Here is a 12,163-nt window from a genome sequence, read left to right as displayed (position 1 = left end):
ATTCACCTGTTCTCATTTCTTTGAGAAGGTTTGAAAAAGCGAGGAGGCCAGGCAAGACCCAGTAGCCTCCTCTTTTTCCATGTTGGATGAGGGGGCTCTGTGGTCATGGCTAGAGTTGTTTGTGTAAAGATAGAAAACAGATATATTTTTTGGATTCCCCAAGATTAGGTAGTAGAACCAGAATTACTTTAAATACACATAAATGATTTTGATGAGAGGAACAGCTGACTCTCTGCATGTGCTGAATAAGCCATGTTTTCTCCCTTGAAATTCCCTTGGAGAAAGTTTATGGGTGCCCGTCTTATTATTCAGACCTTTCTGCCAACCTTGTCTTGTGCTGAAGCTGTCTTTTAGGGGCCATGGGGCTACATCATACAGGCTTCCAGAGTGTGTGACCAGAGTGGCTCATTTCAGCTGATCCATTAGAAATCATTTTGCCTGGTCTCCATTATTCATTCATTTATCTGCTCATTCAATTATCTATTTCTGGTAGACGGGGTTCATTTACCAAGGTCATCAGGGCACCACTGTATCCTGCATCACTTTGCAAGTGATGCTGAGTGTTACAGCTAATCTGACCAAAATGTGAACTTCCCTAGGAGATTGATTCATCATTATCCCTAAGGATTTTAGGGGTCATTCTGAAACTGTTTATCCCCCAAAAGTGTGACACCACCCCCCCCAATGTTCTTTTTGACACTAAATTGAAAATCCAGATAAATTACTATAGAAAAGTCACAGTCAGGAAGCTGATGTGCTGCTGCCCAAAAGACGGCCTGAAGAATTAACATCCAGTTAACGGGGGAAAGCGCACACACCCACTCAGGCCAACTTCGTGCTGTGCTGGTGGCATCAGAGCCAGGCTTGAGGAAAGAAGCAAAGGAACCCAGCACGCAGTGTCATTTGGAGGGCTTGTTATTTTGCGGTGTTAAGTTAAATCCAGTGAACCAGTTTCTATCACCTGACTCTTCCCGGGAGAGGTGAGTTTTGAGGAGAGTACCCCATGGCTTCCTCTTTCCTGGGCTTCATTCAGAACACCCCAGTGGTTAAGGGCTGCACTTTATGAAAAGACTGCATCTTGAAGAGAAGATACTGCACCCGGCTGTCCCCAGCTGCCAGTCCTACACTTCCCCGTGTTACAAAGCCGTTGCTGACGTGTAGCGACGACCTGCTGTCCTGCCTGCCTTCCACAGGGCAGAGGGAGGAGGGCCGGAGCGGCTTGGAAAGCACGGGGCAGAGCCATGCCCGGGGGACGGACCCAGCGTGATCAGGAGAGGCCTGCAGGCATGTGGAAGGCGGGGGCAGAGTGAACACCGGCTACTATGCGTGATGCCTGGGGACCAGGGCCACCCCTGGCTCCTTCCAGACCCCGTTTCAGATTTCTCCAGAAGGTAGTCAAGTTTAAAGTGATCATAATGGTGACGTGTATATGCGTATCTTGGGGCTTCCCAGGTGGCGCTAATGGTAAAGAACCCACCTGTTGGTGCAGGAGACATAAGAGATGTGGGTTTTGATCCCTGGGTCAGAAAGATTGATCCCCTGGAGAAGGAAATGGCAACCCACTCCAGTATTCTTACCTGGAGAATCCCATAGACAGAGGAGCCTGGCAAGGTACAGTCCATATTGAGAAATATATATATATATATATATATATATATATATATATGGATAATGTAACTCAGATGGAATGTATGCACCAAATTTAAAATGTAGAGGTTTTTTTTTTTTTTGGTCCTCAGTCATTTCAGTCACTCAGTCATGTCCGACTCTTGGACTGCACACCAGGCTTCCCTGTCCATCACCAGCTCCCAGGGCTTACTCAAACTTACGTCCATCAAGTCAGTGATGCCATCCAACCATCTCATCCTCTGTCATCCCCTTCTCCTCCTGCCTTCAATCTTTCCCAGCATCAGGTTCTTTTCCAGTGAGGCAGTTCTTCACATCAGGTGGCCAAACTATTGGAGTTTCAGCTTCAGCATCAATCCTTCCAGTGAATATTCAGGACTGATTTCCTTTAGGATTGACTGGTTGGATCTCCTTGCTGTCCAAGGGACTCTCAAGAATCCTCTCCAACACCACAGTTCAAAAGCATCAATTCTTCAGTGCTCAGCTTTCTTTAAATCGAAGGCCATGTGATACATTGGAAGGAGCATGCTGGCCTGGTGGCATTGGACCCCAGCCCCTCCACTCACGTGACAGGCTAGTCAAAGGCTGTTGGCCATTTCTTTCTGGTTGGGTAGAAAGGGAGTGGGAACAGCACAGTGAACAGTTCACACCACCATGCAGGTGGCCGGGCCAGCAGCTGTCATCTCCATCTGCTGGGGCAGCTGTCCGTGTGAACAATCCCACGTCCCATGCCACTGTCGCCGACTCGGCCCCTGGTGGAACCTGAAGGAGGACTCTGAGTTGCCTTACATTCTCAGTGCTCATGGGTAGGAGGAGCTGTGTAGCTGGTGATGAAGAGGGAGTGCAGGCTCCGGACAACCCAACAGAAAAAAAAAAAAAAAATCAGAAACCAAATTTAAAAGTGGGCTAAGGATTTGGACAGAGTTTACTTAAAAGAAGATGTACCAGCAGCCATATGAAGAGTGCTCAGCCTCACTCATAATCAGGGAAATGCGAAGCAAAACCATGGTGTGGTATCACCTCACACATGGCAGGATGGCTGTTACCAAAAAGACAAAAGCTGATCATTGTTGATGGAGGAAGTGGAGACATTGGAGCTCTTGGACACTGCTGGTGGGAATATAAGTTGGTGCAGCTATTATGGAAAACAGTATGGAGGTTCCTCACAAAAATTAAAAATAGGGACTTCTCAGTAGTCCAGTGGTTAAGACTCCATGCTTCCAATGCAGGAGGTGCAGGCTCGATCCCCGGTCAGAGAAGTAAGATCCCACGTTCTGTGGGGCACAACCAAAAAGTGAAAAATAGAACTGCCATGTGATCTAGCAGGCCCACTTCTGAGTGTTTATCCAAAAGAATTAAAATTAGAACCTCAAAGAGATACCTACACTCCCATGTTGACTGCAGCATCAGTCACAGTAGCCAAGATGTAGAAGCAGCCTAAGTGTCCATCAGATGAATGGATAAAAAAAGGTGACCTGTGCAGACAGTGGGATGCTGTTCAGCCTTAAAAAGAAGGAAAATGTGCAGTATGCGACCTCATACATGAGCTATGTAAAATAGTCTAATTCACAAAATCAAAGAATTAAATCTCGGTTGTCAGGGGCTGTGAGTAGGGGGACATGGGCAGTCACTAATCAACAGGCATAAATCTCAGTTACAATGAATAAGCTTCAGAGATCTGCTATATAGCGTCACTGATACCGTATTGTATACTTAAAATTTTAAGAAAGTAGATCTCATGTTGCATATTCTTAGCACAATAAAATATAAAGTTTTAAATAAACTAAGACCATACTCAGTCACAAAAAGAAAAAGGAGCAGAAGAAGAATGCTCACACTTGGTTCCAGCCCAGCTCTGTCCCCAACCAGCTATGTGACCTTGAACATCCAAGTGACCTAAAGCACCCAACATTTTCCTGTTCTCAAAATGGAAGTTATAATTTTCTCCACCTCATAGTCTGGCTGTGAGGATTCAAGGGGATAAAACATGTGAAGGATTTTGAATAGTAGTTGTGCATTCAGTAAACATTATCTATATTCAGTAATCAATGTCATTTCACATATAGTGTTGATTATGGCATGGAAAGTTCATTGGTGGAGATGAGTTTTGACTCTGGTCTTGCAGGATGGAATTGACCGGCAAATGGAAATCAGAAGAGCATATTCCAGGTAGGGTCCTACAGAGAAGGGGTCGCAGAATGTGTCTGATTCTCCAGCCATGTGTTCTCCACTGGGGCTGATTTCTTTGCTTCTTAGCTCCTTGTTTCTTTTCATCACTTGAAAATGATGAAAATTGTCTACTGCCATGACAACACAGTGCAGTCGTGAACTCTGGCAGCTTTGTTCTTTATTCAGAAGTGATGTTCTGTCGAGGCCATTTAAGCAAGGATTTCTCATTCTGCTCTTGTCACTGTCTGTCTCACTTCCATTAACCAGTTTGTAATGGGATTGATAAGCTATCAATAATAATTAGACAGTGTCGTGGGATGAATCCCAGCAGAATCGACATGTAGGAGCTAAAAGAATCCGTAGTCATCGTGTCAAATGCGTGCTCATTTTTAAATTGACTCATTTAACAGCTTCCCTTTTGTTCTTTAATCTGCATAGTACATCAAGTAGAGCACAGAGATTCTAACAATAGAAGATATTAGAAACAGAGCTATCAAATTAATTCACCTCTTCCAAACCTGTCACATGTAAACCCCAAAACGTAGGTATATCAGCATCAGACTGTGTTGTACCTGTCTGCTCGTCAGGCATGGGGACTTCCAGCTCCAAAAAAAGGGAGGAATCCCTGAAGAGCTCAGAGGTTTTATCCCACACTCCTGATAGATATCAAGAAAATGACACGCAGAATTCCTCTACCCCTTTGGTGGAAAGACTCACCACTTGTTAGTTCTGAGGGGTCATCTAGATCAGCTGTCGGCTTTATAAGACTCTTGCCAGAAAGCCATCCTCTTGTGACAGGAAGCTCACTGGTTCACAAATTGGCCCACTGTATGTTCAGATAATTCCAGTTGTCAGAAAATTCTTAACTCGTATTGAGCTGAAGCTTCTCTGCAATTTCTAAACTTGAGTAAAGAATTCCAAGTATGTCCACCTTGAATTCGGTTACAGCTTGGCCAGAATTAGTGGGGGTGGGGTGTGTGTGTGTTTAATTTGCCCGTTTTCTATTTGTGTGTTAGTCCCTCAGTCGTGTCTGACTCTTTGTGACCACATGAACTGTAGCCTTCCAGGCTCATCTGTCCATGGGATTCTCCAGGCAAGAATACTGGAATGGGTGGCCATTTCCTTCTCCAGTGGATCTTCCTGACCAGGGATCAAACCCATGTCTCCTGCATTGGAGGCAGATTCTTCACAGTCCGAGCCACCGCAGAAGCCCTATTTAATCAACTACTCAGAACCTAAGGAGGATAGGTAGTCAGCAGGGATTGCCTTGGTCTGGGTCTCCGTGAAAAATACACTTACTAAAAGGATTTATTTTCTCTCCAAATTAGTAAAGCAAATCCTCTTTTAAATGTCTTTAATAATAAATATTTAGGGGACCACAACTGGCTCCTTTAATGCCACTCTCCCTAACAGTTTCATAGCAGGTTAGAGCTGGAGGGACATCCAGGGTCACCCCAGTATATCCAAGCCACTGCCCAAGGTCACACCAATGACATGGACAGCCGCGCCAGGCCCAGAGCGCCAGCTCTGAGGACACATTTGGCAACAGCCAGCCTCTGTCCTTTACGTGGGGTCCACCACCCACAGTCTGCGCACCTGCAGCAGAACGTTTCTGCGTTTAGTGAGGTGACCAGATGAGTCACTGTGTGTGTGTCATTTAATCAGGCGGAACTGGCTGTGACCGAGGCTGAGAGTGAAGGGCGGGGCAGGCAAGCCGCACGCTCTCAGTCTCCCAGCGCTGACCCTGGTCCTGGGAGCATTTTGTGATGGTGCCAGGAGTTGGGGGTTAGAGCTGGGGGCGTTTCCTGTAATAACATCTTATTACACTACAGACTGCTCCCAGGCCCGCCCCACCCCCCCACAGAGAGCAGCTGTAGCTTCTCTCACCAGTTCCTTTTTTTTTGTAAGGCAGCTCTCCTTCCTCCCAGTGTGTTGTGGGTTAGTCACTCAGTCGTGTCCAACTCTTTGCCTCCCCCTGGACTGTAGCCCATCAGGCTCTTCTGTCCATGGATTTTCCAGGCAAGAATACTGCAGTGGGTTGCCATTGCCTCCTCCAGGGGATCTTTCCAACCCAGGGATCGAACCCAAGTCTCCTGTTTCTCCTGCGTTGCAGGCGGATTCTTTACTGCTGAGCCATCAGGAAAGCCCCAGTGCTCCATCCTATTTCCACAGCTTTCCAGAACTCTTGTTGCTCTCAGATTTCTTGTCCCTGCTGTGCAGGCTTGGGGATCTTTCCCCGGTGCCCCACTTTCTAGTTCTGCCACATCTGAGTCATTCATCCCCACCTACCCTGTGAGTCCCATTTGCTTTCTTGTCCCTGAATAAGCATATGGACTTTAAAACTTGAGATATAATTTGAGTACCGTAGAGTTCACCCATTTAAAGTATACAATTAAGTGGTTCGGGGCCTATTACATTATTTTTTTTTTTCAGTTGTGGCACTCAGATTCAGTTCAGTGTCTCAGTTGTGGCCGACTCTTTGCAACCCCATGAACTGCAGCACGCCAGGCCTCCCTGTCCATCACCAACTCCCAGAGTTTACCCAGACTCACGTCACGTCCATTGAGTCGGTGATGCCATCCAACCATCTCATCCTCTGTTGTCCCCTTCTCCTCCTGCCCTCAATCTTCCCCAGCATCGGGGTCTTTTCAAATGAGTCAGCTCTTCGCATCAGGTGCCCAAAGGATTGGCATTTCAGCTTCAACATCAGTCCTTCCAATGAACACCCAGAACTGATCTCCTTTAGGATGGACTGGTTGGATCTCCTTGCAGTCCAAGGACTCTCCAACACCACAGTTCAAAAGCATCAATTCTTTGGCGCTCAGCTTTCTTTATAGTCCAACTCTCAACGTCCATACATGACTATTGGAATAACCATAGCCTTGACTAGACGGACCTTTGTTGACAAAGTATGTCCCTGCTTTTTAATATGCTATCTAGGTTGGTCATAACTTTCCTTCCAAGGAGTAAATGTCTTTTCATTTCATGGCTGCAATCACTATCTGCAGTGATTTTGGAGCCCCAGAAAATAAAGTCTGCCACTGTTTCCCCATCTATTTGCCATGAAGTGATAGGACCAGATCCCATGATCTTAGTTTTCTGAATGTTGAGCCTTAAGCCAACTTTTTCACTCTCCTCTTTCACCTTCATCAAGAGGCTCTTTAGTTCCTCTTCACTTTCTGCCATAAGGGTGGTGTCATCTGCATATCTGAGGTTATTGATATTTCTCCCAGCAATCTTGATTCCAGCTTGTGCTTCATCCAGCCCATTGTTTCTCATGATGTACTCTACATAAATTAAATAAGCCAAGTGACAGTATATAGCCTTGACGTACTCCTTTTCCTATTTGGAAACAGTCTGTTTTTCCACGTCCAGTTCTAACTGTTCCTTCCTGACCTGCATACAGGTTTCTCAAGAGGCGGGTCAGCTGGTCTGGTATTCCCATCTCTCTGTACATACGTAATAAAGTGTGCCACTTGAACCATTGTTAAGTGTACAGTTCAGTGACACTGAATACGTTCATGTGTGCAGCCGTCACCCCTATTTCCAAAACTTTTCCATCCCCTCAAACAGAAACTTTGTACCATTAAGCAGCAACTCCCCAGACTCCTCTCCCCACCCCCCAGCCCCTGGTACCCAACCTCTAATTTACATTCTGTCTCTATTAATTTGCCTATTCTAGGAATCTCGTATAAGTGGAATCACACAATATCTGTCCTTTTGTGTCCGGCTTATTTCACTTAGCATAACATTTCCAAGATTCATCCATATTGTAGCATGTATCAGAACTTTATTCGTTTTTATGGCTGAATACTATTCTGTTGATCACCCGATGGGCACTGAGGTTATTTCCACCTTTTGGCTATGGTGAATACTACAGCAGTGAACATTAGCATACAAGTGTCTGTTTTGGCTTTCAATTCCGTTTTGTACTTACCTAGACCAGAATCACTGGGTCATACAGTAACTGTTTACCTCAAACTGTGTTTGAGCAACAAGCATGTGGGCCTTTTGCATTTCAGCTGTTACAAGTAGAAAGTGTAGTTCTTTATCCCCTGGAGGAGGAAATGGCAACGCACTCCAATATTCTTGACAGGATAATCCCATGGACAGAGGAGCCTGGTAGGTTATAGTCCATTGGAGTTGCAGAGTCGGACGTGACTGAGCGACTGAGCACACATGCACGTAGTTTTTCTTAATTAAGATATATCCATTTTATCAGTTAGAATGAAGAACTATAAGTGTATGCAATCAATTCATTCCTTGCCTTCTTCTGAGTTCTTAATTATCATCTGCACAGCTCACTTGACAGTTCATCATGGAAGCCTTTATGACATCCTTTCTCTTTAACTGATTATTTTAAAACTTCTAGTGTGTAACTTGTCATGTTTTTATACAATCCTTCACTGAGATTTTAATCAGCTCCTAGGGCGGAGACACATATTATATTTCTTTATACTGAAATTCCCTGTACCACCTAGCATAGATTGCCAAGGATTCTAACTGATGAGTTTTAACTTCTTTCCTATCAGTCTTCTGGTTTATTCCTAGACTGGAAACTTTTCCAGCAAGTCTGTTACCTTCATAGAACTCACTTTGCCTAGAGATATTTTTTACCTGCAAACCTGTTTCCACATGTTAAATGAGGTAACACTAATAATGGAAGCTAGTTTTCATAGAATACTTACTCTGTGTTGTGTACCATTCAAAATACTTTGTGTATTTTCTCATTTGATTCTCAGAACAAGCCTGTGATGTAGGTACTATTATTATCTACACCTTACTGGTAAGGAGATTGACTCTCTTGGAGGTTGAACAGTCACCCAAGACCACCAGCACTTGCTGAAGTTAGACATCTGTCTTCCGGGCCTGTGTCCTTACCCACAGATGCAGAGAGGGACCCTTCCACCCTGATCCGGGGGGACAGAAGGTACAGCCCCAGGAGGAATTATCCAGCCCAGATGTCAGCAGTGCAGGCTTCAGGGAGCAAGGCATCAGGCCTCCTGTGGACTCACTCCCAGCCCCTCAGCCTTTTGTAGACCAGCAGACCTGGGGCTCCAGTTTCTCATTTCTCCACTGCCCTCAGGTGGGGCAGAGATCAATTTTGGAATCTGGCTGTCACTGGCTGTGTGACCTTGGGCAAGACACCTGGGTTGGGAGGTGGCAGTATTGTGGCTCCATTAGGCGCTCTATAAATACCGGCTTCTTAGCCAAGTGGTTGGACACTGACCATCTTACTTAGGCAATCGATATTTCTTAAAAATAGAGGATCAATATACAAAAATAGATGTGATCCATTTTTACACCTTTCACAATAAGCAAGCAATTCCGTATCTGTCATCCCACCAGCCTCTCACTGAGCTGCGAGGCAGACAGAATTGGTTCCCAAAGTGACAAACATAAATATCTCAGGAAAAAAGAAATGTGCTGGTCAAGAGCCAGGCAAAGTGTGTTCCTCCCCATCAGTGTATGAAGTCTCGGTTCTAGAACGAAGACCAAGGGTTCAGAGCAGCGCCCTCACAGGCATCTTTTACCGCCACCCCACCCTCGGCCCGGCAGTGGAGAAGCTGTAGGAAGGTTGGGACTTCCCTGAGATGGGGACCTGGGGGTCTTAGGTGGCCTGCACGGCAAAGCCATCGCCCCTCCCGTCCTCAGAGCCAAGAGGTGGCTGATGCTATGGGGTCCAGCTCCAATTCCTCAGCTGTGTGCGGGATTAGCAGGGTCAGCACCTCGCGCTCCCATCCCTCTCACTACATCCCAGCCCCTCTTGGATGTCTTATCCTCCCTTGCCTAAATTGGCGGGGTCTCCCAGGCCCCAAGCCTAATAAAGGTTATGCTCTTCCTTCCCAGGGGTGTTTTTCTTCCACACCACAGCCTCGCGTTGCTGGGGTCTGCCTGGGTGCTCCGTGTGCTTTTCTGTCCCTCCCTGGTGGCTCAGAGGGCACTTGTGTGAATTGGAATATCTCCTGCCTTATCAGTAAACAAGAATGTCACAGCCATCCGTGATTTCAGGCCTCCAAATGTAATGTCAAATGGAGTATTTTCTGCCATAGTAAACAGGGATGTCACAACCTAGCTATTTTTCCTTAATTAACACTTTTGATGTTCAGACTACTTGCCCCTTGCTACAAACTTCTATATAACCTGATTCCTCCCGCTACCTCCTCGGAACAGTTATCTCAGGATCACTTGAGATGCTGTCTCTCGGACTCCCAAGTCCTAGGTGGATGTTGTCTAGTCGCTCATTTGTGTCTGACTCTTTGCAACCCCATGGACTGCAGCACGCCAGGCTTCCCTGTCCCTCACTATCTCCCAGAGTTTGCTCAAACTCATGTCCATTGAGTCAGTGATGCCAGCCAACCATCTCATCTCTACCATCCCCTTCTCTTCTTGCCCTCAATCTTTCCCAGCATCAGGGTCTTTACCAGTGAGTTGGCTCTTCATATCAGGTGGTCAAAGGATTGGAGCTTCAGCTTCAGCATCAGTCCTTCCAGTAAATATTCAGGGTTGATTTCCTTTAGGATTGAATGGTTTGATCGCCAAGTGGTCCAAAGGACTAGGAATTCCCACCAAACAAAAGATAATTCTCAATTTCAAGGTTGTGCCTGTTTTTTTAGTGGACAGCTGCCATACAGCTCTGGGCTGCCAGTGCTTCCCCGGCAGGTCTGCTGAGCCCTGATGAATGGGGGAGAGCCCAGGCCTGCCCGGAAGGTTCTCTCACCCCATTTCCAGAAGCTTCTGTGGGCCCCACTCCAGCCTCTTCTCTTGTCCTCGCATCATCCCCACCCCCACCCCCAACCCCGCCCGTGAGACTGGTGACACCTGGGTTTCCCCATCAGGGTTCTCAAGAGCAGAAGTCACATTCCTACCCTCTCTCCTGCTCTGCCTGCCCCTGCCTGCAGCAAGTGCAGCTCTGCCCGGCCGGTCAGGTGTCTCACCACACAGCCTCTCATGGTCCTTGTTTCTCTCTTTGCATTTCCAGCACTGTCTCCAAGCAGAGAAAAAACGTCATCAGCTGTGTCACGGTCCACGACTCTCCCTACTCCGACTCCTCCAGCAACACCAGCCCCTACTCCGTGCAGCACCGCGCCGGGCACACCACCACCACCTTCGACACCAAGGGGAGCCTGGAGCCACACTGCACGGGGAACCCCCGGACCATCATCGTGCCCCCCCTGAAAACCCAGGCCAGCGAGGTGCTGGTGGAGTGTGACAGCTTGGGGCCAGGTAATTCGGGGCGGAGCTGCCAGGAGCATCTCTCTCAAGGCTGGTTTTCTGCTTCCTGTGGCTCGCAATCTTGTTACAGGAGCACTTAATAAGCCCTGGGTCGGGGGAGTGTGTGGTTAATAGATCTTTACCAAGGATCCTGTTTGAGAAGGTTCCTTGTTGTCAGCCAAGGCGGCCAGAGATGACCTCATATCTGTCACAAAAAGTCCTCCCTGTGATGACGGCCGCCTCATTTCTAAACTATCTCACGGATGGGTGGACAGATGGGTGGATGGATGGATGGATGGATGGGTGGGGAGTTTGCAAAGAGTTTGTCGCCTGAGTGGGAACAAGCCTGGTCAGCCCTCAATGTTTCCTACTGAGGGTGGCTTTCTTTGCTCTCAAGGGACCATTCTCAGGAACCATATGTTCTGGAATTATTCCATTTGGGCACTTCTTAGGTTTCTCACACCTGGTGGCAGTGCAAACATTCAGGAGAGTGAGAAGGGAGCCTTTCTTTTGTAAGAGGGGTGAATGCGAGAGAGAAGGCGGGTAAGGGAACCAGTGGGTCCTAGGGCAAGTGCACCCATTTAGGAAAAGATACATCTGAAAGTTAAGAATCTGGGCATTAATCCCTCAAACCTCTCCTTGCCTCACACCCTTAAGTCCTCAGGTCACCTGCATGTAGCCCATTTATAAAGATTACAGCCTTAAATGCACACATCTTGGTGTGTGCTCTCCTGCTTAATTAACAGTGAAGGTGTCAAGACTATGTTGTTGAAAACCTTAAGACCAGCAAAAAGAGAATGACATACTGTTTTTCATCTGTAATCCAAAATCCAAAAAGCTCTGAAAACCAGATTTTAAGTTCATAGCAAACTCGGCTGGTAAACCCAGACCTGAACTAGCCAGAGGCTGTTTGCAAGTCCCTTTGTCATATTCCTGTTTGTGTCATAGTCATATCTGTGCCAGTTAGTGAAATGTCCCGTATTTTATAACAGAAATATTCACTTCTTTTTATTATGTGGTTAGTGCCCAAGGCTCCTTTGGGGGTAACCTAAAATGTTGAATATGTATCAAATTCCCTTCTAAAATCTGAAAGTCTTTATTTCATAAGTGTCTGACCCTAGGGTTTTCCAATCGGAGATTGTCAATCTACAGA

At 46.6% G+C, this 12,163-nt stretch overlaps 1 protein-coding gene across 9 annotated transcripts in view; it reads left to right on the top strand.

Moving 5' to 3' along the window:
* Nucleotides 1-12,163, top strand: part of HIPK2 (homeodomain interacting protein kinase 2) — a 203,910-nt gene that overhangs the window by 173,922 nt on the left and 17,825 nt on the right. For all 9 annotated transcript variants that reach the window (XM_059885508.1, XM_059885503.1, NM_001372119.1 and 6 more), the window contains one exon: nt 10,778-11,022. In XM_059885508.1, coding sequence (XP_059741491.1) covers nt 10,778-11,022 — 245 coding nt within the window. The remainder of the gene's footprint in view (nt 1-10,777; nt 11,023-12,163) is intronic.

The sequence above is a fragment of the Bos taurus genome, chromosome 4 (genome assembly GCF_002263795.3).
Source record: "Bos taurus isolate L1 Dominette 01449 registration number 42190680 breed Hereford chromosome 4, ARS-UCD2.0, whole genome shotgun sequence".
NCBI lineage: Eukaryota > Metazoa > Chordata > Mammalia > Artiodactyla > Bovidae > Bos > Bos taurus.
Note: the sequence above shows the minus strand (reverse complement) of the source record. Positions and strands in the feature narration are given on the sequence as shown.